General features: G+C 34.1%; 1 protein-coding gene across 1 annotated transcript in view; it reads right to left on the bottom strand.

Annotated features, from left to right (window-relative positions):
* Positions 1-4543: 4543 nt before the first annotated feature.
* Positions 4544-26101, bottom strand: part of LOC143258019 (tachykinin-like peptides receptor 99D) — a 66790-nt gene continuing 45232 nt past the window's right edge. The window contains exons 2-5 of the mRNA XM_076517059.1: positions 20923-21138; positions 11315-11465; positions 9916-10112; positions 4544-5055 (exon numbers count right to left, since the gene is read on the bottom strand). Of these exons, the coding sequence (XP_076373174.1) occupies positions 4791-5055; positions 9916-10112; positions 11315-11465; positions 20923-21138 (829 nt within the window). The 3' untranslated portion in view covers positions 4544-4790. The remainder of the gene's footprint in view (positions 5056-9915; positions 10113-11314; positions 11466-20922; positions 21139-26101) is intronic.

Here is a 26101-nt window from a genome sequence, read left to right as displayed (position 1 = left end):
ACAGTGTTTACAGTTTAGCACAGATGGATCCACAGACATGGATGACTCAAAACTGTATCCAGTGGTTGTACGATATCTGTACGGGCTCTGTCTACAATCATTACGCTCAGTCATTTGAAATAGTTGGCATCTCTGCATATTATTTATTATTATTGTACATTTTTAGCAAATCTTCTGATAGAAATTCTTAAACGATGGCTTATAGTTGATTAAAGTCAGGAAGATCAAACTGCAATATAAATATCTAAGAACTTTAAAACTTACATCCATATGTCGCTTCTCCTCAACCTATATTTAAGGTGGTTATTTATTGTTTAAATTCAAACATGAATTACCGGAGTTTTGAAACACTGCTTGTTAATATTGTAAAAAATGACTAAATTATCAACCAAAACAGAAAATATCTCCAATATGGTTTCTTTGAAAACCAACAGTAACAGTTTAACTTTACATCACACTATTTGGAAAGGATAATACACGTTATTTTCAACTGCTTGAAAGAAATCTCCAAGAATCAATAACGAATTAACTTTTCTCTTAAACTAAAAATTGAAAATTCATTGGCATTTGTTTTAGTTTACTTATAATTCTCAATAGACTGTAACGTTATAAACTCGGATAAAATAGGTAACTCTGAAAGACAGTTTAGTTTAAGCTCGATATACTTTAGTAGAAAACAAATGGCAACATTTTAATCAAGTCCTTACATAACTGTAGTTTTCCTTTTCTGTTTCCAAGACATATTCAGAAATAACATAACATTGAATTCCAACGTATTTTAATGTTCTTTTCAATTTTTATTATCAATGTATTTTATTTCCTTATTTGCAGAAAATTAATAATTTACTATTTCAGTCATTAATTTAACTGCATCGCTTTATCTCCAGATATTATAAAATTAGAATTGCAAATTATCGTCGCAGATTCACTGTTTACTACTAATATTATTGTAAATATATAATTCTTTAATTGTCATTGGTCTAACATACCTAACACGTTTAGACACTGAAAGACTTCTCTACCCTGGACAGTGGCATCAGGCAAATAGCAAAATAGATTTTGGTTCAGATATTTCTTAAGGCGACACAAAGGATAGTGTGATAGTCGTCACAGAGTGTAAACTGACAGATTATGGAAAGGCAGATAGCTTACAGTAAATACTTCTAACTCTTGAGCTACTCCAATGAAATAGTTGGAACTGACCATCCCTCTTATAACACACTCGGTATCCCAAAGTCTGTAGTGAGATTTTGTGGCAATGGGACTAGAACTTGGACCCTCGGATTCCAGTCAACTAATAGGCCACGCCTAGCCCAAAAATGCTACTTTTTTACAAACCTTTAATTTAACATTCTTAATGGGATGACTGTGCAGATAGTTAAAAACATCTGTAGTTTTACACAATAATACATCAGCTTTCTTGTGCTTGAAAATCTTTACATTTCTGCAAGCTTAAACATCAAAGTAACCCTAACAGTTTCGATGGATTTTAATACAACGTTTATACAGTATTTAATATAAAGTTTTAACTGCGTTAAATACAACTTAGGTGATCAGCTTTAGTCTCAAACGGAAGTCTAGTAAAAAATTGAGCAAAAATACCTAAAATAAAATCTCTGAAGTTAAAAGTTTTCAAGTAATATATCCAGATTATCCTACCTTTTCTAGAAGTGTTAGGAACACTTCTAGATCTATTTTCACCAAGTTAAAGTGTTAATAAAACTATCTTAACTCTGCATCCACATTTTGTTGCTTCATTGTTTTGCGTCCCCTAGTGACGCAGCGGTATGTCTGTGGAATTATACTGCTAGAAACTGGGTTTCGATACCTGTGATGGGTAGAGCATAGATATCCCTTTGTGTAGCTTTGTGCTTAATAACAAACAGCAACATCATTTTTTTTTTTGTGGATGATAACTCTCTCATGGGCACAAGTGCCTCTCTCTCCAATTCCTCTCTGGTACAGCAGTAAGTCTACGGATTTACAACGCTAAAATCAGGAGTTCTATTCCATTCGGTAGACTCAGCAGTTAGCCCGATGTGGCTTTGCTATAAGAAAACATACACATACACACATTCATTTTAATAAATAGTTTCAGAAACGATCCGCCATGGCCAGGTGGTTAAGGTGTTCGAATCGCAATCCGAAGGTCATGGGCTCAAATCCACCTCGCACAAAATATGTTCACCCTTTCAGCCGTGGGAGCGTTATAATGATACGGTGAATCCCACTATTCATTGGTAAAAAGAGTAGCCCAGAAGTTGGTGGTAGTTATAAATAGTTGCTTTTTCTGTTGTTTTCTTTGCTAAACTAGGAACAGCAAGCGCAGATTGCCCTGATGTAGCTTTGCAGGAAATTCTAAAACAAACTTTCAGAAATATTTAACAGAACTAATGTAATCCACATTAAAAGAGCTGCTCGTTTACAAAAACGTTTAATTGATCTTCCAAAGAGAAAATCGGCAGTCAAAGTTTAGGATAATTCATTTAGTGTTTAAATTACTGTAATTTCGCAAAAAACGTCTTTCAAAAGTTTTTGTATTTCCGGAAATGACTCTTGCGCGTGCACATACACAGTACCATTGAAAATTTTCGAGTTATACGTATCAGTAACTTCATTTAATTTTATGGATTGGTGTTATATTTTAAGTAGCTTATTCTGTTGTTTAGATTCCTGAAGTTAAAGAACAAGATAGGTTAGGTTTTTTGAATTTCGCACAAAGCTATACGAGGGCTATCTGCGCTAGCCGTCCCTAATTTAGCAGTATAAGACTAGAGGGAAGGCAGCTAGTCATCACCACCCACCGCCGACTCTTGGGCTACTCTTTTACCAACGAATAGTGGGATTGACCGTCACATTATAATGCCCTCACGGCTGGGAGGGCGAGCATGTTTGTCGCGGCTCGGGCGCGAACCCGCGACCCTCAGATTACGAAGCGCACGCCTTAACGCGCTAGGCCATGCCAGGCCCTAAAAAACAACAAAACCTTTCAAAGCTGTAAATTTCGGGACTTTATTGTTTGTCTAAATTTAGCGCAAAGCTGCACGATGGCTATCTGCGCTAGCCGTCCCTAATTTAGCTATGTAAGCTAGAAGGAAAGCAGCTAGTCATCACCACCCACCGCCAACTCTTGGCTACTCTTTTGCCAACGAATAATTGGATTGACCGTCACATTATAACGCCCTCACGGCTACGGCTGAAGGGCGAGCATGTTTGATGCGACGGGGATTCGTAGCTGCAACCCTGAAAGTACGAGTCGAGTGCCCTAACTACCTGGCCGTGCCGGGCCGGGATTTTATCGAAATTTTGTGTAGAGTGATTTTAGACTCTCTGTACATGTGTAGTGTTTATTATTTTTCATTAATGAAATAATCTGTTTATTAATCTTACTTACTTTAGAATCACGTTCGTGCTATTAAGGAGGCTTTAAGATAACGAAACAATAATAATTTGAATTGTGATAAATATTTAGGCGCCACCTTTTAAACGGATTTTGTAAATGGATACTGAAGGCTGTTTATAAATACATATGATTATCATTAATGAGTACCTGAACATTAATTTAATTTTTATAAAGAGAACGTAGAGTTTATCTATGGTGGAGAGATTAACATCTCTGTGTTTATTATTATATTACCTAAACGTATCCATCACAAACTGAAGTACCAACTTTAAAATATTAAGTCGAATACAAGCAAATCTGTATGGTTATATAAGTATAATCAACTGCACCACTGTCATGATTAAGTGTTGCTAGAAATAACTATACATTTATCCTCTCTTTAGATTTGTGAAACATGCGCACTCTCACCATTTCAATGCCTACGCCCACGTCACCCATTTGTATTATATACCTAATTACTTTCGCTTTAAGGTAAAATCACACTCCTTCATTCTATGTTTTTATAGTGTAATGTACCACACCCTCGCCTTTATTTGAAATTTTTTATAACAATTACTTTAATATTAGGTTGTCAAATAGTTAATACTATTATGCGTCACTTTTATTGACCCATCAGTTTATTTTTTTGCCAGTTCAATTTTATCTTTCTAATTTTCTTGCTTACGTTTCTTTAAATTATTATAAATGATTTAACCTTTGTTTAATTCCTTAATGCTATGATATTGTTAACACTGATTCTTTTACTCACAACTGTCTTACTAGTTCAGAGCTAATAAGGGCCATAAAGAATTACAATAATAGAAATGTAAAAAAACAGCAAAAACCCACAATATATTCATTCAGTTGAAACACTCATATGCGATTTTTTGTTGCTGTTGTTAGGAAGAAGCATTGTCGTTATGATGTGTCTGTGTGCATATATATAATTTCTCTCATAAATCTGCCCTGAAGCTAGATCTTCTAACAACATATATACACAACTATTAATACTTATAATTATTCATACCTGCAAAATTCATTTTAAAATCTAAATACATATATTTTTCACACTCTAAACGGATGACACCCGTATTCATTTTATTACTTCCAGCGCACTTTTTTTTTTCTACGAGGAAATAAATAGAAATATTTTCTGGCATCTATTGCGATAGGATTAGCAATGGCGAGGATATAGTCTTATATATTATGAGAATATCCACTTATTATAACGACTAAACTATGACAGAGTATTCATTCACTAGCTAAGTACATAGAGAATAAAATTCTAACTAATTAGAGAGTTGCAGAAACTGCGTAAATTATACTGGAGGTCTTTAGTCATGATATTTGTTTTTTACGTGTTCGTCACACACCTTAAGATCTTATAGTGATCATCAGGGATTTAATTTTAAACGTTTGAAAGTCTTTGTCCTTTAGGTCCATATTTAGGTAGAAGTAGAAAACTGGTTGAATTTCCACTACCGTTGAACGTCTCTGTCACGGTGTGCAAAGGAACGTTAATATTGCCGTTGAAAGTAACTCGGGTATCGGCGTACGGCTCTGAACAGCTGTTGCGAGCAACCGTTTGGTGGCGCTGTTCATACAGCTTCATAGTATCTTCTGGAAGTCGGCAGAAACACAACATGAATACTTTCTTAAACCCTTGTCGAAACCTGTAGATAAAATACAAGGTAAAAAAGTTTTAAAATGTTGTGTAATTTTTATATCACATCGATAACTTTTCCAAAATTAATTATTAAGCAACAAATATGTCGATTTTATAAATATTTGAAATGATCAAAGTAACAACATTGATTAGCATCAGTATTGGGAAATCATCTGAACGATTAGAGTACGAAACTTTCCCTAGCAAAAGGGTAAAAACCTAATCTGTTTGTATAAGTAGATAAACATCTTTTAAGATATTGCTTGTTTGTTTAGAATTAGGCCTGCAGCCATACCATTGTGCCACTGGGAGGGGGGGGGTAAGATAGTGGAAACGGGATATACGAAGACGAAGATAAAGAAGGCTAAAAACGGTCACATTATTAGCGTATCGGACTTTGAAGTTGAATCCATGGTTCCCTTTCTGTACGAGAAAAAAAATCGCGTTCCGGTCTTTATGGACTGTGAGTGCATTATAATAGTAAAGGTCAAGTCTTACTATTTGATCTAACAAAAGTAGTCCAAGAGTTTGCGGTGGGTGGTGATGACTAGTTGCCCTTTCTTTTCTTTTTTCACTTCAAATTAGGGACGAATAAAGCAGATACCCTTTGTAAAAGTTTGCTCGAAATCTAACGAAACATATGAATATTTGGTTTATTTGTTGTTTTTTTTAATTTTGCCACTTTGACTAGAGGACTAGAGGAGAGGCAGCTAGTCATCACCTCCCATTGCCAACTGTTGGGCTACTCTTTTACTAACAAATAGTGTGATTGACCATGACATTAAAACGCCCTCACTGCTGAAAGGGCGAGCATGTTTAGCGTGACATATAAAGAGATGCTTGAAACAGACTGTTAAAAGGCATGTTAAAATAGTTGGATTTATAACTAACTATACTTTTTCTTAACACCGAATTTAATTTTTAGTTTTATTTGTTTGTTTGCAATTAAGCACAAAGGTGCCCAAAGGGTTATTTGTGCTCTGCCCATCACAGGTATCGAAACCCGGTTACGACTGATGTGAGTCCGCAGACATACCGCTGTACCACTAGGTGGCAATTGCTAGTCACCACGATTTGTCATACATTCTGTTTTTCCAACTATGTAAGTACTATTACAATACTTTTTTTTATTACAAAACATGTTAAGTCCTTAATATAAGTTTTGTCTGGAAGTCCGGCTGGAAAGATTTAACTCCAGTATTTATGGCCCGGCATAGCCAGGTGGTTAAGGCACTCGACTTGTAATCTGAGGGTCGCGGGTTCGAATCCCAGTCACACCAAACATACTCGCCCTTTCAGCCGTGGGGGCAATAAATTGTGACGGTGAATCCCATTATTCTTTGGTAAAAGGGTAACCAAAGATTTGGCGGTAGGTAGTAATAACTAGTTTCCTTCTCTCTAGTCTTATACTGCTAAATTAGGGACGGCTAGCGCAGATAGCCCTTGTGTAGCTTTACGCGAAATTCAAAACAAACGAATCCAGTATTTATCGAAGAATATCTTAAACTTCATTAGTATAAAGTACAAATGTTTTAAAAAAAGAATTATTTAACAATAAAAAATAATTAGCAGTGAAGTACAAAGAAGGATGACAATGTCTCATTCATACACTTCGCGTGTATCTTAAAAACATGATATATTTCTTTAACAATGAAATAACTCAGTGTCGTCACGTTTTAAACCTAATAGAATATATTTCATTGTACAAGTGTCCAATTATCACGTGTATAATATACTTGTCAGCTTTTTTATTAGGAATTATATAACCTTTCAGACTCTGGCCTGACCTGAGCTACAGATATAAATTAGATTGATCACATGATGGGTTAGGTGATACCTGCAGCACATACACAGTCGGTCTAATAAATGTAGGTAAAGACAAAAACATTGCAGCGTTAGAATAAAGCATGATAGAGGGTACATACCTATCAGTTACCATAGTGGACAATACAGTTTCATTGCTAGTCTGCTAAAAGACATCGATCATTCGATCTTACCAACAATGGTGAAATGTAAATACATTTCTCTTGAGAGGGGAATTATGCCCCTCCCATAGTAGTGATACAATGAAAAGATATGCATTCTGTCCAGTAAAGTCATGTGGTCGGACGGGTCATATCTTATCTTCCCTTTTTTGCAGTGTTGGAAAAAGCCATATTTGGAGAAATCCACACGAATCATTCGTCTCCTTTTTTATAGCTCTAATTATCCATGCTTCTGGTGGTCAGGGACATGTTTTTCTGACATAAGCTGGGTCCCTTGGGCCATTTAGAAGGAATAATTAATGCTATTGGTTATCGCAGAATAATTTCTGACCAATGTATCCAACAATGATTCATGCGTACCTTGATGGAGATGGCTAATTCCTAGCTGACAATCCTTTCGTATAACACTTTCAGTTTGCGCGTGAATGGTTTGAAGAACATGATGAGGATCTCAGGAATCTTTCATGGTTCACACAATCCTTGGATCTTAATCCAAATAAGCATCTAATGAGATTAATTTAAAAGACGAATTCTCCCTCATGATTCCTTGTCTACCTTGCTTCATAAATTGCTCACAATATTGATGAAAGAATGGGGAAACGCTCTTAGGGCACATTTCAGTATCTTGCAGGTTCTATCTCACGTTGTATCTTGACTGTCATTTTGGGAAAAGGTGGTCCAGCTCGTAATTAACTATAGCTCCCATTAAAGTAGTCAGCCAGTGTGTATATGATGCTGTACCTATACACTTTACCCTACGAGTGTTTCAACATATTTATGATTATATTTATTACACAACTTTGTTTGCATCTTACATTTCGAATCTTGTGACAACATGTTTATCAATGTATTTGCATTTTACTTTATGAATATTTTAAAACATCTTTATTAATGTATTTGCATCTTACTTTATGAACATTTTCATAATACCTTTACCAATGTACTTGCATCTTATTTTATGAAAATTTGACAACATTTGTATCAGTATATTTGCATCTTACTTTGTGAATATGTTGACAACACCTTTATCAAAGTATTTTCTTTTACTTTATACTTGAAGTACACAATCCAACTGTTTAAAAGTACCATTTTTACTTACACAGTCACCTCATTTATATGGGTCTACTCATTCCGTTCTTCATTGTCACTTTGGTATGGCTGCAGATTCACATCGCCGAACACCGGATTTTGATACTCGTGGTAGGCAGAGCATAGATAGGCCATTATGTAGCTTTGTGTTTAATTCTAAACAATTTGTTTGTTTTTGAATTTCGCACAAAGCTACTCGAGGGCTATCTGTGCGAGCCGTTCCTAATTTAGCAGTGTAAGACTAGAGGGAAGGTAGCTAGTCATCTCCACCCACCGCCAACTCTTGGGCTATTCTTTTACCAACGAATAGTGGGATTGACCGTAACGTTATGACGCCCCCACGGCTGAAAGGTGCGACCGGGATTCAAACTCGCGACCCTTGGATTACGAGTCGAACGCCTTAACACGCTTGGCCATGCCAGGCCGAATAAGATTTGATAGCACACCTTGTTTAATGTAAAAACTTATTACAACAAGAGCATTGTTACAGTAAGGAATATTATCAGACAGCGTGGCAGAACCAGCAAATAATTCTAGATATTTATATTGTTGTCAATCTGTTACCCATCATAGCCAACGAGGAATAACCAGTTTCCTGCAATAGTTTTAACACAAGTAAATTATAAACACAGGACACTTTAAAAACACAAATATTGTTTGTGTACTTACACAAAGACGTACAATGTATTAGCCGTATTTTGCCCACCGCAGGATTCTAACTTCAAATTTTAGCATTATAAGCTCTCAGATTTATCGGTGATCCACCAGGAACGCTATATCTTACACTATAGATAATTAGCTTTATATAGTTAAACGTGAAAAAATCACGTGTATATGTAAATGTACATGTATACATTTATATGTTCGTAATTATGTAAATTCATTACACGAAATCATTATTATACATTTTGTACTTGCTGTCAGATAACTTATCTTCCACTTTCAGCTGCGTTGCATATAACAATCTGACAAGTTAACTATAGAGTTTTCTAAAACTTGCAATTTGCTGATTAATGAAGGGCAGAAATGGTAATGTAGTTTTATAAGTATCCATCTAATTAGAACAATTCATCTGTCGACTACCAGTTATGATTTGCTCCATTTTTTAGAATAGCTGACATAAAAGTTTTAATAAGAAACTGCCGGCTTGACACTAGGTAGTTTTTAATGAAAACATTATAAAACAAAGTATTTTTTATTCACCTTAAATGTGATTCTTTTATAAAAATGATATAAGAATATAATCTATTTTCAAACTATTTTTTAAAATACATTTGACTTTAATAATTGCTATTTAAGTAGGTTTCAGACAAAGGTCTCAAGGTAAACAGAATATTTTCATCTGATAAAAACAAAGTGATAAGTTACCTGATATAGCATAAAACAGAACTTTAATAGATATGATTTTTACAATAGTATGTTTCAGAAATCTAAAACTGTGAATAAAATGATATGAAAACGAATAAACGTCTGTTTATGTGTTGTAGAATGCTTATGAGATGAATTTTGTATGTTTCGTGTTCCTTCTGTTTGTAGCTATTTCTCTTCAAAAACTTATTGAAATAATAGTGTTAAACTCGTCTTAAACAGGGTTTAAAGTTTGACTATCTTATTTTGTAAGTTACCCTCGTCAAAAATATATATATAAGAATGAAATATTTCTGACAATAAACTTTGTCATTTAGAAACAGCACTTATCATTTCACATTTACAAGTGATGGCAATATAAAAATTTAATTTGTGAAGCTCTTAAAAGGTTCAGGTCTGTTTAAGCCAGAACTTTGGTATTTTACCTGCTGTTCATCCAACAGTAGATGATGGGGTTATACATTGAGTTGGACATAGCAAGCCAGTATATCCCAAGGTATATATGTTGGATATTTTTGTAGCTGGTGATTTCTCTGTGATGGTGAGCCACAAGGAAGTAGATGTGGTAAGGAAGCCAACACACAGTAAATATAAATACCACAACAATCATCATTTTTACGATCTATAAAAAAGCAACATAAATTTATGAAGAGAATATGACATAAAGTTATGGTCAACTACCGTCATCTCAGTAGTTAACAGTCTATAAGAAATCAATTTTTTCGTATACAGAGATAGGTGAGTACCTCATACTAAAACGACTGTGAATATGCAACTTAGCATGACAGCCACGTCCGATATTAAATCGTGACGCAACCACATTTTGACATTGTTTGTCTTTTTCTAGGCAATGTAATGCCTTCGAAAATTGATCGCTTTTTTAAAGAGTGGGAGACAGTTTATTTAACTTAAAGTCCTTGAACTTTATGTGATCGGGAAATAAGAGAAACTTGATACACTGGAATCATTCAGTGACAATAGGGAACGTAATTAAGAAAGATCTTGTTTGGAAATAAGTATACAAGTTATTTAACGACTTTTCTGTTCATCGCATACCTAGAGCAGCTAGAGAATCAAATGGATAATCATGCTATTCTACATGAATATATATATATTGGTTAGATAATTGGAATCAGCACCTATAGATTTATGAGTGATGGAATTGTATAGGAGGTGGACTATATAAAGCATGCGGGAAGATTAATATGCTTTAAACATTATAACCTTATGATGGAGCCTTTACAATGGAATACACGCTACAAGTTTATTGTAGAGATACACTATTGTCAGTAGAATAATGAATAGACCAAAATAAGGTGGTGAGGCCTCCATATAGTTTCAATATAACGTACTCAACCTTTGAACATTTATAACACAAACAACTCTAAATTAAATATCAGTAAACGCCAACTAAAATAACAATAATAATAATTTAAGTCATAAAGACTAATATTGCATTAATATAATAATTCCACTGACACTATATGTTTTCGGTGTAAATGGAAACTTATATATTTATAACCGCACAAGTAAAACCAAAATATTCACACTTTTCTCGTGGAATCTCGTATCGTCACATGTGGCAGTGTTTGTCCATGGAAATAAACAGGGCATCATTCTACACTATTCACGTCATTCTCTTTAATTTTATGGTTTTCTTCTTTGTTAGTGAGTTTGGAAGGAAATAATTTTAATGCTTTTCGTTTATACAGTGTGTGTAAAGAAATTCCATTTATGTAAGTCGAAAATCCCTACTTTCCTTTTCCATCTTCACGAGCGTATTTATAACGAAATGTTGACTTTACAAACCTACAATTTTCATACCTTTCTCTTTGACTTGATGGCTTCTATTTGCGCAGCTGTACACTCACCAATACTTTGACTGCCCCACAGCTCTTGACCAACTCGAAAATAGGTGAATGTCATTGAGGTAATAGGTAAAATATAAGCCAAAACCAGAATCATCACGTTATAGCTATATTGTAAAAAAATTAAAGAATAACAAAACGTTATAACTCAAGCAAACAATGTTTCAGTAGAAATACATAAACAGTGTGAGTTTATTGTAAATATTGATTTTCTAGCTACTAATTCAATCTTTCAATGATATGCAAACATACATTTAAATAAATAGAAACATAGCATCAAGATATGATAGAAACATAACATCAAAACATCATTGATCGTAAATTGGTGCAAACACTAACACCCCAGAACAGGGCTGAAAACATAAATAACACAAAATATTGAGCCAATAAAAAGTTTATGAGAGTTATTGTCTGTTTAGGATATATGGTGTTTTATGTTTTGTTTTTATTCATATAGAAACCAGCACTGTTATTGTCACTGTACAGTTTCACTTTTCAAGAATATTAATTGTTTATTTAGCTTTTTATCTTTAAGAATTTTATTATTTATGATATCAATGAATTACTCAAATTTTCTAATGATATGATTAGATAAGTACGTTTTAAACCTAGTTCAGTATAGTATTAAGAAATATAATTTTATTTGTTTATGTTTCGATAAAATGTGTTTCTTTACACAAGGGTGTTCGCTATTCTATGTAAAATATTTTCTCAACCCAAACGAGCCGTTTTTGCATATAAATTTCTCAACAAGTGGGTTTCTCGACATCACTGAAAATGTGTTTCTTAAAATATTTTAAAAATACCTCCTACATTTTTCTTCTCCTAATAATATCTCTTGTTTGATTATTTTTAAGGATGTCATAATTTGACGATGTAGGAGATCTGTATACGTTTTTAAACAACTTTATTTTTTTCTGGATAACCCTTTTATATTGACTAAAATTAACTCAAATACTCTAAAATTGTTAAAGGTTACAAGGTAATTCATACCATTCCATCAACAATAAACAGTTTTTTTTTTTAAGTTTCTTTACTCCATTTACTTTGCTTTTTCTTTTCTTTCTGTGAAGGGCCCGGCATGGCCAAGGGGGTTAAGGCGTTCGACTCGTAATCTGAGGGTTGCAGGTTCGAATTTTCGTCGCAACAAAAATGCTCGTCCTTTCTGCCGTAAGGGCGTTATAATATGACGGTCAATCCCACTATTCGTTGATAAAAGAGTAGCCCAAGTGTTGTCGGTGGGTGGTGATGACTAGCTGCCTTTCCTCTAGTCTTACACTGCTAAATTAGGGACGGCTAGCGCAGATAGCCCTTGTGTAGCTTTGCGCAAAATTCCAAAACAAACAAACAATCTTTCTGTTAAAATTGTTTTCATCCAGTATATAATCTAAAACTCTATTATGCTTTGTTTGGTTTTTATTTGCTTCTTTTTATGCACCTACAACATTTTAGTCGCTCTGTAGCACTTGCGGTATTACGGTTTCGCGGGTGTTATGATTCTATGCTTCAAATCCTCCAGGTTATTTGGACGTGTGATAAATACCAGGGGATTTATTCAAAATAAAAATACCTAATGTTATGAGATCAGGAGAACGTGATGGCTCTTTAACCAGCTAAGGACGCTCTATTCTTACAAAAAGCGACCTTTGGGGGTGTTACCTAACAACCTATGCGTAGAGCAGCGATGCATGTTCTGCTAAAACCACGTGCACTCTAGAGTGGTTTGCATGATTCCCAGAATAACATGTTGGAGATTACTTTTGCACGTAAGACTTTGTTTCTCCTGTCTAAAACATCTTCTAAGAAGCAACATATTATTCCATTTTTCTTTCGCGCCCTTACCTATTCATAAAGTTCCACATGTTGGCTTGGGTAAACTTCTGAGAAGTGTGCAGCTTTTATGGATGGTGATTACACTATATCAGCATCGAAATCGCGCTTTTGAATTTACTCTTGCTTCGCACGTAACTTGTCGGATTGATTATTTGTTTATGAATTTCGCGCAAAGCTACACGAGGGCTATCTGCGCCAGCCGTCCCTAATTTAGCAGTGCAAGACTAGAGGGAAGGTAGCTAGTCATCACCACCCACCACCAACTCTTGGGCTACTCTTTTATCAGCGAATGTTTGGATTGACCGTTACATACTAACGCCCCAACGGCTGAAAGGACGAGCATGTTTGGTGCGATAGGGATTTGAACCCGCGACTATCAGATTAGTAGTCGAGTGCCTGAAACACCTGGACATACCAGGCCTTTGTCGGATTGACCTCATTGGGTTTGTTTAGATTCCAAAAAATTCACATTTGTTTCTGTGGAGAAACAATGCGTTTTAAAACGGCCACAAAACCGTTTCACAAAACCTGACGAACACGCTTTTAATACTTGTGTGAAGCAAAGAAGAATTCTGACCCCAAATTCTCTCAAATTAAATTCTGTTATCAAGTGTTTTAGATCAAGTATAGCAACTCCAAACAACGGGATAAAACGTTTTTGTAAAGTTAATAATGACCTGAACTAGTTATTGCAACACAGAAAAATGAGACATTTAATAAAAAACGGACATAACTTGGAAAAATTATAGTAAGTGTACAAGTTAGAAATATCATGACAGACGTACAGTCATGTGAGAAAGTTAAGACGCCCTACGAAAGCCTGTGTATTTTTGTAACATTTTTGGATATATAGATATTTAATCTCAATTTTAACAATACTGAGAGATTATAGAAATATAACTAAACAATTAAAACTGAAGAAAAGACTTTTCAAGATCTTCTGTAAATGTAATTCTACAAAAATGCATATCCTAATTGAGGAAAAAGTTAGGACACCCCCACATTTATTCCCACTTAAAATGGGTTAACTCACACACAGGTGTATCACACCAGGTGCACATGATTAGAAGATAGTTACTCAGCATTTTCAATGAGGCTTGCCCTATTTAAACCTCAGACATTTAGTTTGGTGTGCTCCTGACTGTTAAAGTGAGAGTGAGCACCATGGTAAGAGCAAAAGAGCTGTCTGAGGCCTTCAGAAAGAAAATTGTAGCAGCTTATGAGTCTGGTAAGGGAGAAAAAAAGATCCCAAAAGATTTTGGAATCAGCCATTCTACTGTACGGAAAATAGTCAACAAGTGGAGGGCTTTCAAAACAACTGCCAACGTGCCCAGGTCTGGTCGTCCAAGCAAGTTCACTCCGAGAGCAGATCGCAAGATGCTAAAAGAGGTCTCCGAACACCCTAACATGTCATCACGGAACCTACAGCAGGCTCTGGATACTGATGATGTTAAAGCGCATGCCTCTACAATCAGAAAGAGACTGCACAAGTTTAACTTGCATGGGAGGTGTGCAAGGAGAAAACCTTTGCTCTCTAAGAAAAACATCAAGGCCAGACTGAAGTTTGCCAGAGAGAATGTAGACAAAGACCAGGACTTCTGGAATAATGTTCTTTGGACACTAAAACAGAGGATATGTTTGGCGTAAACCAAATACAGCATTCCAGGAAAAGAACCTCATACCAACTGTGAAGCATGGAGGTGGAAGTGTCATGGTTTGGGGCTGCTTTGCTGCAGCAGGACCTGGACAGCTCACAATTATAGAATCCACCATGAATTCTCCTGTGTATCAGAGGGTGCTTGAGGATCATGTGAGACCATCTGTACGAAAATTAAAACTGAAGCGGAACTGGACCCTGCAACATGACAATGACCCAAAACATACCAGTAAATCTACCAAGGACTGGCTGAAAACTAAAAAAATGGAGAGTCCTGGAATGGCCGAGTCAAAGCCCAGATCTTAATCCCATTGAGATGCTGTGGGGTGAGTTGAAACGGGCTGTACATGCAAGAAACCCCTCAAACATCTCACAGCTGAAATAATTCTGCATTGAGGAGTGGGGCAAACTTTCTTCAGACCGATGTCAGAGACTGGTAGATGGCTACAAGAAGCATCTCACTGCAGTTATTTCAGTCAAAGGGGGTAACACTAGCTATTAGGAGGTAGGGTGTCCCAACTTTTTCCTCAGTTAGAGTATGCATTTTTGTAGAATCACATTTACAGAAGATCTTGAATAGTCTTTTCTTCAGTTTTAATTGTTCAGCTATATTCCTATAATCTCTCAGTATTGTTGAAATTGAGATTAAATATCTATGTATCCAAAAATGTTACACAAATACACAGGCTTTCATAGAGTGTCCTAACTTTTTCATATGACTGTATGCTCAGCATCATCATATATTAACGTCTATTTTGTGGGCACCTTCTTCGAATAGTTATATTAAGTGATTGAACGCGAACATTGAATTCTCCACGTGGGCTTTGATAGTTCTTTTTATCTCCAATTTATCAGTGGTAAATTTGCCAACTTAAAACGCTAAAATTCAATGTTTTGGTTCCTCTTGACTGACAAAGCTCCAATGGTGTGTTGTGTAGCTTTGCGTTAAAATAAAGATATATATGTTGGATATATACCAGGAACTTTGGGAGGAACTTAGATTACAATCTTTACCAACCCTACTGAAAAGTTGATTCTCTGTTATTACCCGAAGACAAGATGACCTTGTTCTGTACTCGAAGTTGAAAAATAACGAAAAATATTTAATGAATGATCATATGAAATAGAAAAGTAATAAAATATGTACTTAAATCGTTCTAGAGAAAAGTTTTGCTATCTAGGTTTGCCATTGTTTTAAATCTCTCGTGAAAAGAGATCAAATTAACATTCAACTACGACGAGGTATAGTTTAACAGAACTCAATCAATAAATAAATACATCGGGACTAATGGTGCCCTTTATTCAAGTAAAATGTGTCGCGTGTTAAAAAGCAATTCAGGAGATATAATATGGAAATGGAGTGACAATTTAACCTCTAACATATTGTGGAATAACTAACGTAACTTGAAAAGATTAACAATTAAGTTAATAACTTTTCTTTATATTTTTCCATCGATTTATGTTAGTGGTATAATATGCCAGGCTGCAAATCTGAGATTCAAAGTTCTAGTCCCGCGATAGGCAACAGCAATTCGCGCTCTGCATTTTGAAATTAGCGTATTATAAGGGTAAAGGTATAACACGAATAGCTTAAATAGGTGAGTGATGGTGGCGTAGACAAACTTCCTTCTATATTGTCTGTCTTTCAAATTAGGGACGGCTAGTCCAGGCATACTTCACGTGGCTTTGCACATGAATAATAATAAAGAAAAAAACACATACGTTTGTTTCATAGTCAGCAGGTTAAACGAAAGATTTTCTGTGAGTTTTATTTAGACTTCTTTTCCATAAAATGAACTGTTTGTGAAAGTAATTAAAATAACAGTAATCGAAACTATAATAACCCACTTTTAATAATAAATTTGTCCTTCAAACACGGTAGAATTTTTAACCTGCGTTTCTTTTATAAAAAAATCACCTTTTTTAAAAGAATATTTTGTCGAAAAATATTCAGGATCCGGCGTGGGCAGGTAGGTTAAGGCGTTCAACTCGTAATCCGAGGGTCGCGGGTTCGAATCCCTGTCACACCAAACATGCTCGCCCTTACAGCCGTGGGGGCGTTATAATGTGACGGTCAATCCCACTATTCGTTGGTAAAAGGGTAGCCCAAGAGTTGGCGGTGGGTGGTGATGACTAGCTACCTTCCCTCTAGTCTTACACTTTTAAATCAGGGACGGCTAGCGCAGATAGCCCTCGTGTAGCTTTGCACGAAATTCAAAACAGAACAAACTAGGCGTAATTATTTCGATAAATATAAAATAAAACGTTTCCCTTTTCTCATAATATAACAGAAGTATAGCTTTTAAATAATGCATATTCGCTAACCAGCGAAACTGCCAGAAGTTTAATTCGATATTGGAACTTAACTTTGAAGGTCAGCGATTTCCAGAAGAAATGATAAGGTGGTAGTAGCAGTGATACGAAGGCTTCTATTATTTTGAATATGAATATAAAAGGATAATTTAATTAGTTATGCAAAAGAAAGTAAAAATCAAATTAAAGTAGTGTTAGATATTTTCTAAAAGACTAAGCTTTAGAAGGGATTTGGATCAGTTTTCTTTCTGTTCCACGTGTACTTTACGTGAACTTTTCATCCGAGACGAGAAATCTTATTAGGGAAGAGCGTGACTCTTCTCGCTGGCTGCTAACTTTCATTCAATACTTAAGTCATTATTTCTCGTGACGTTGTCAGAATATCTTAAAATTCCAAGAAAAGTATGAACACTCTCCGTTCGCCACCAAATCTCATTTAGTACTTAAGTTATTTATTTCTAAAGAAAATGCAGAATGTCTTAAAATTTCAAAAAACAAACAAAAATGAACATTTATTAATGAACAGCATGGTGACACTTCACTAGCTACTAACCCCTGTTTGGTATTAAGTCATTTTCTAGCGAAATGTCAAAATACTTCCAACTTTGAAATGATATCTTGCTGTCTGACTTTAATATTACTTCAAAACGTGTTCCCCGCTGGTAAAGCGTTAAGTCTTCATACTTATAACACTAAAATCAGCGGTTCGATTCCCCTAGGTGTATACCACAGGTAGCTCGGTGTGACTTTGCTATAAAAAACATACACAAACACACATTCTAAAACGTTGAAGGAATAGAAAGCTTTACGTTTTCTTTGTTTGTGTACTCTTACAAATGACAAGAGTTCATAAAAGATACCTTTTACAAAATATTAATCATGCATATTCAAATTCTGTTTTATATTTGGTGGTCTCATATATTCTGGCTTTAATAAAAGTACATTTGAAAGCCTTGAAAGAAGTTCGTTTGATTTTTGTTATTTTATAGCAAAGTCACATTGAACTATCTATTGTGTTCATCAAGAGGAATCGTACCTGGAATTTTAACGTTGCAAGTCTCTATAACTAACACTGTATCACGAGGGACAGTGAATGAGGAATCGACGAATCATGAAAGAGTATTATATACTAGATCAGTAGTTGATACTGTGATAGAAGTTTTTACTAAGTTGATAGTTATACTTGAAGACAATGTTTGAGTCTTAATTATGTAGAAATATTGCTTTTTAATCTTTGTAACCTTCTTTTTATATCAAGTATATGTTCAAATGAAAATAACAAAAACTTTACTCTAGAGAACTTAGTGAATAAGGCAATCTCGCAGTCTTGTATATATTTCACGTAAATTTTAGTTTTTATAAATCCTTAAATCTGTAATCCTGTAGTTGGTGTTCTAATGTTTTTGTATTTAATATGAAACGTTTAGCACGTTATATTAAAACGATTTTTGTATATGTAAATCAGCAATTCAAGTGACGACGTCAGTTGTTATAAAATCGTGATGGAGCTAATTGTATCACAACTATATTTTGACATTATTTGGCGATTTCCGATGACGAGATGTCATCTAAAGTTTATCTCTTTTAGGAAGGGTATACAATAGCCTTTTCCGACGCAAAATATTCATTTACACAAATCGTATAGATTAACGTTCAGATTAGGAATTTATAATTAATGGCGTCAAACAACAAATATAGATCAACTTGGAACTCAGGATCATCTGGTAAGAGACATGACAGAAGTGTTCCTTAACTGTTGTAATTAAATGCGATGTCTTGCAACAGGTGAAAATCACGAAAAGAAAAGTCAATTGAAACAAGAAGAAATTCTTAATAGACTTGAATGTGATTAGATCTCAAATCGGTCAAGAGATGGATCTATGAGCTAAGCGTTTGTAACTGATAACAAAATCTTAGAGCCATTGCATAAGCCGCTGTGCCTCAACTAAAAGATATTTTGGTGACCAAGTAAGTCAGCTTGTAACCAGCGATAATCATGATAATAAAGATCAGTACAAAAGTCGTCTTTGCACCAAGGCAACAGTACACAGCATAACCAATAAGGCTCTCTATCTGGAATAGAGATTTAAGTCACGTGTACACATATTATTTCCACAACATATTTCTTTAACCAACGTGTACCTTAATTAGCTGCAAAAGGAAATGGGTACACATGCCATTACATACAAAAACGCACCAGTTAAGTCACTGTACGAAATGACCGTGGAGCTCTACTTTAACAAACTGTTGATACTGCTATCCCAGTACAATAGATGGCATATGAAAGGTAAACAGAAAGGTAGAGTGTGCTTTTGACATGAACGTCTTATAACGTAAAATGCATTGTAGTACTACTGTCAAGGGTAAATCATGATCGGACGCGGCGACATTGATTGTAACAAGGTGGTGAGTCTTCAAAATAATTCTTATATAATGCACTCAACCTCTATATAAACATATAAGAATAAACAGATATACCATGCTATTTCTTTGTTCATTTCATATGTTAACGTGAATCTACACAAGGCTATCTGCGCTAGCAGTCCCTAATTTTCAGATTAGATAAGAGGGAAAAGAGGTAATTAACAACACTTACAGCCAACTCTTAGACCATGTTTTCTGACTAAATAGGTGATTTGGCTATCTTTCTTACAGCGTGGTTTCAGAAGACCCAGCTACAAAATATTTAATGAGAGTTTGCGGTAATCGGACGCAAACCACGGACATTCGGATTCGTAGTCTGTCAGCGCTATTTAGTAGATTTTCCGTGAAATAAATGAGGCTATAACTTTAAGAAATCTTATAAGAATATTTATTATATAATTTACTTTATCCAATAAACGTTTTATGCCTTTTTCATAAATATGTACCATATATTTTCTTTTTGAAGCTAACAACAGAGAAATGTAAAATCTTATCATGTGACTTGATAGTCAAAAATGATTTGTTTTTGTGGTTTTTCGGTGTTCAAAAAAGAATATTCTGCTGGTTTGCAAATTTTCTGATTTATGAGTAAGGCTAGTTTGAATAAAATGAATAAATAAATAATATAATAATGACTAATTTTGTTTAAATAAAAAATCATAAACTTAAATTCACCAACTTAACCTAGTCACACCGAACCAGTTGTTTTTGGATGTATTAAATATATTGTGGTTGACATATAATCACATTCTTTTCTACTTTCACTCATCTGATAGGTAGTATTTCACAGGTTTTGAGTATAAGTCTTTTTGCTTATCTCTCCCGGTTAAACGTGGAACACTCTTTCAAAACCTGTACAAAAATAAGGAAAATCTTAATGTGTCCAAAGATAACGCCTGATTTTGTACGATCATTTTTACCACTTCAACTAAGTGGTAACTAAAACCTTTTAATAACTTTATTTGTAAACGTTACCAGATGTATTAAAGAAACTTTCTTAGATAGGATAAAAATATAATACTATAAAATTAGTAATCCTAATTTTTTACTTCTTGTTGCCATTACTGCGACTAGTTTTGTAAAGAAACTGTTAACTTCTTCATACTATATGAGATCAACGTATTATGTTTCGGCTGTTTCACTCCTGAATGTGGTATTCGTTTCTAACTGAGTTGGATTTCAAACTTCCTATCGAACATAAAATCGATTCTTGGAGTATCTTGAATGTAAAGCACGACCAGATTAAGACACATTTGAATCACAACCTTAGAAACACATTAAAGTGTTATGGAGCTTATTTAGGAATCCAAAGACGAAGCTTAAATCTTGAGACTTACATGTATTCTGTGTAGCTCTGAGTGGTGGGTCCGTCAGGCCAAATCATGTAACATATAACACGATAGTCTCCATTTGGGTAAACTTCCTTCATGGTTGTAGAGTAAAGTATATTCGGTAAAGACAGCGTACTGCTTGCAACCCATATCCACAAGGTGATGTTGAGAGTGGTTACTCGAGACATCCGGGGCTTTAACGGGTGCATGATAGCCATATACCTATGAAATTAAACTAATAGTATAGGAAGAACAAAACTTGCAAGTGGGAGTATTTCAACAGCTGTGTATTTAGCTTCTATAACGTTAAACTAATTTCATAATTGGAAGATTTAGTTATTTGAAAAAAAGGTTAATAGATAGCAAAGAATTGTGTATAAGCTCTAGAGTAAAAACAGAATTGTCTCGAGTGCGTTAATTAATTCGTAATAATACTTCACTTTAACACTAAACAATACTTTTATTTGAAGTACTCCACTTTAACACTAAACAATACTTTCATTGGAAGTGTAATAATATAGTTAACAGGCAGCATTAGTACAAAGAAGTAAATATGATTTCACTATTACTTTGATTAATTTAACTAAGTTTCTTTAGCTTTGTCGTAATTATAACATACCAACTTTGTCTTGCTTATTTCTATTAAAATTGACAAAATTTCAATCGGGAATGTTGTGATAAAAATATATTAACTAGATAAAATATTATATTTGTGAAATGTTGTGATGTGATTAACTTATTCACATTTGTACACGATTTAAACAAAGTGAGATGAGACATAGACTTAATACGTGTAATAAATATCACACTTGTCTGTACTTTATCTGCCTCATTCCTGTTCATTCGTCCATTGGCTATTTTAAACCCAGTATGTATTAAAGTATCGTTTCATTAATATATTATGTTTGCTGCACAGTTTTTACTCAGAATATTCTTCATATAGCACGAGCTGAGCTGGAGACGAGAGTCAAATAATTATCTGAAATACTATCTGTATATACAATGCAGGAGCTTTGAAAGTTAAAGTCTGAATGGCAAAAGCTGGTGAAACATTGTAACCCAAACACTAATATCAAATAAAGGCTTATCAAATAGGACTAACTTCCTGTATAAAGTACACAAAGTTAAATAAGAAATACTCGGTTTAAACTCCACGTAAGTTAAATAAACGTACGTAAATCGAACTCTTATGTATAATATAGATAAAGTTATATATATATCCGTAAATAGGGCTTACTTTTAACAAATAAAAAGTTAAATAGATACATAAAATGGATCTTACCTGTAATGTAAACAATGTTAAGCAAATGTACGTAAATAGGGCTCTTTGTTGATATATTTGTAAACAAAAATTTTATGTATAATGTGGATAAAGTTAAATAAATATACATAAATAGTATTCTTATGTTCAATGTACACAAAGATAAGTTATGATACGTTAACAGGACTCTATGTACAATACTATTATAGTTAAGTAAACTACCTGTAGAATATAAATAAAGTTAAATAAACACTCTAAATTAAAACCCTGTCTTTAGAACACAGATAAAGTTAACAATAGTACGATGTACCGTTGAGAACTGATCCAACATAAATATATCACCAATAAAAAAAACGTTCCTGGTTCAAGCTGATCTGAAAAACACATTATTCAAGCCCACTACTTCTTAGGACATGAGATGAGATATATTCATCTGATCCTAGACGTGTGCGGCTTACAGAAAAGAAGCTTAATGTTGAATTATTATCTGTCATAAAATATTGATTGAGGAAGAATCAGTCCTTCATCTACTGTAGGTCACATAGACAATCTTGAAATAAACAGTCTACAGAAAAAAATTAGCTCAAAGTCACAAAATCTTTCGAGTATTCAAACTTATAACCTATAATATTATTGTATTTATAAAATAATTATTACCTTCAACTGTATATTTATGTTTCCAATAATCCGAAATAAAGGTTTGCTAAAAATGGTATGAAATTTAAAAAAAAAATCAATAAAACATTGTATTAAAGGCTTAACCCTACAAAATGTAAATATGGAAATTTACCACTTGGTTAACATTTTTCTTAACTTTGTTTACGATATGATTTATTTACCTTTGATGTAATCAGATAGTTAAAAAGGAACAAAAGAATTCTGTGACAAATACAGGGACCTCCGCTAGTATAGCGGCATGTCTACAGATTTACAACGTTAAAATAAAGGGTTTGATTCCCCTCGGTGGGCTCAGCAGATAGCTCGATATGGTTTTCCTATAAAAAAAACTACACAAATACAGCTTTAGTTCCTGGTAGGAGCTGAAACGTTGTGGATTAAAGCATTCAATTCCTAACCCTAACCTGATTGATCTTCCTGAGTTAATGACGAACTTGCTACCGGCGTCTAGATTTTGTCTGATAGATGAAATATTTCCAACGCGTTTGGGTTATATGGCCACAGATATTATCCGTTATGAATTTTAATGATGACAACAAGGACTGGTAAATAATATTGATTTTTGAGCCTCTTCGTAACGTTTTTGATTTATATTATTTTTATCGTTATTGTTTTATAGTGCTGATTAAAAACTCGTCTATTAACAATTAATGAGTTTAATAATATTAGAATCATTGACTTACAAGATTGCAGTATCCGTCTTTTGTTCTGGTTATGAACTTAAAAGAATGTGGGGGTTGTATGCCTCCCAATTGTTTGGTATCACAATATAAACTATCAAATATACATTGGTACAATTCGTTTGTACGTGATAGAGAATGTATGGTATTCCGTAGTGTTTACCGATTATATTATTTTTCCCCTCATCATTTCTACAATTATTTCCAATACTCTTTATATAGACAAATTAATTTCTGTCTGTTGTGCAATGTCTAAATAATGTTGTTTTGTTTGGCGTGTCTTTCTTTTACGTTGGTTAACGTTAGGCCTAACATCACCTGAAGCTCATCCGATGCTTCACATTTTTCCATTTTCCTTGTTAAGTTATTTCTTTATCGAGTAATTTATATGCTTTCTTATTAAAATAAATAACAGTATTAGAGATTTCCATTTTTTCCCTTGAAACACTGTTTTCTTAAAATTCTTACTCTATACTCCCTAAAGTACAACGCAGTTTTGATGTAAATACTGTTTTAAAGCAAGACTTCGTGAGTTTAGTGAAACAATGCATAATCAACAAAATGAACATATAATCGATTTGGAATTGAAGTAAACTTTGTTCAATATATATAAATAACATTATTTTATTAATATATATGAACACAGCTGTATATGTTTTATGCAAAACGTGAAAATGAATTTGCAACGAAATGCCAAATGTCAGACGTTGTCCTCATATCCTACAAAACTATATACTTTACGATAGGTTAACATATATACATATATATATATATATATGCATATACATTCTTTGTTCACAGCATTTTAGTTAAGAAGTATCAACTATCTGTATATTATTTTACGGATGTAAAACATAATATTTATGGTTTCAGATTAATGGAGACTGCTGTCTCATAATTTTCTATTGTAATCAGAGATCTTGACTTCATTGGTCTAACCTTGAATTTTTATTATTTGTATAAATATATGTGTATGTGTTCACCTTTGACCTTGTGACCATTTGTGGGTCTGTCGCCTTTTTTATATGGAATATTTCCTAATCCTATTCAAAGTCTTACATGGCATCATAAGAAATTGTAAAATAGCCATAGAGTAAAACACGTATTATGTATTTTTCAATAAATTGCTGGTGAAAGCAACAAAAACTCAAAATTAACTTATTTTTGCATGACGTTTTAAGTGGCATATCATTAAAATTATATGCTATTGCTTGTGTAACGTTTGCTGTTTGAATTTGGCGCAAACCTATAAAACCATGAAGTACTTAACTACACATTCATGTTTATATATTTATATTTTTAATATATATACTATTGTCGATACAACGTTTCAAGCAATGCTCTTCTCCAGGTATCACTAACTGAATAGTGAAACCGTAAACAAAAACATTCTAAATCGAAGGTCGAGTGACAATGCAACAAATGATTGTTTGTTTGTGTGTTTTTTTTTAATTTTGTGCAAAACTACACAAGGGCTATCTGCGCTAGCCATCCTAATTTAGCAGTGTAAGACTACAGGGAGGGCAGATAGTCGTCATTGCCCACCGCCAACTCTTGGGTTACTCTTTTACCAACTAATTGTGAGATTAACCATCACAATATAACGCCCCCAAGCCTAAAAGGGCAAGCATGTTTGATGTGACGAGAATTAGAACCCGTCTTTTGTTCTGGTTATGAACTTAAAAGAATGTGGGGGTTGTATGTCTCGATAAGTAACTTAAAAATCCCAACTTTTCACACATTATTTATTACATAACATATTATTACAGTAATCATTATTATCTCACCAAAAGCTTTGTATAAGGTTTAAGAGCTCGGATACTTTAAACGTAGTATACACTGTGCGCTGGTCAGAGTGCTTTGTAGGAAGAGATATAAAAAATAGTAGTGGCGATAGATGTTTTTTCTCCTACCTGTTTTTAATCCCCAACTCTCAATGTCCTTCCACACACTTTCACGTTATTAATTAACTGGCAGGCACTGACTGCAGAAGTGTCATACAGGCTGAATTTGTAAGATCACAGGTCAAAGCGGAAAGTGGGTATAATGTATAACTTAAGAAACGGCTCATCGTGTCAGCCTTATGGTGACTGTTGGAGCTTAAACTTCATATGAGTTTACGTATTATTGCAATAGTAGCGGCTAGTTAAATTTATTTCATTTCTCCATAGAAAGTGCTAAAGCACTCTATGAAATCTATAAGACGTTCGTGTGCTCTCCCTCTATACAGTGTGTATGTTGTTTTATATAAAATTTAATAATAAAGTTTTCATGTAAGAATGTGGTGTCATGTATGAATATAGTTAACGTTAACTTACTTCAAAAACAATAAATGCTCAATAACAGCAATACCATGGAGTGAAGGTGTTGTAAATCATCACTAACACGTACATTCTTCCAAACTATCATTTCACAATGTTTGGTTTAAAATAATCCCTCTACGTAGGAGTAGTTAGAAAACGAACAGACAAACAGACAGACACAAACATATTTTTGTGCTTTGTGTATATATATATACATATAAATATGGAGGTAAATGTCAGAAATATAAGTAAGTGATGTTCTC

Source organism: Tachypleus tridentatus, chromosome 7, assembly GCF_004210375.1.
Source record: "Tachypleus tridentatus isolate NWPU-2018 chromosome 7, ASM421037v1, whole genome shotgun sequence".
Classification (NCBI taxonomy): domain Eukaryota; kingdom Metazoa; phylum Arthropoda; class Merostomata; order Xiphosura; family Limulidae; genus Tachypleus; species Tachypleus tridentatus.
This window is presented reverse-complemented; position numbering and strand designations above follow the sequence as displayed.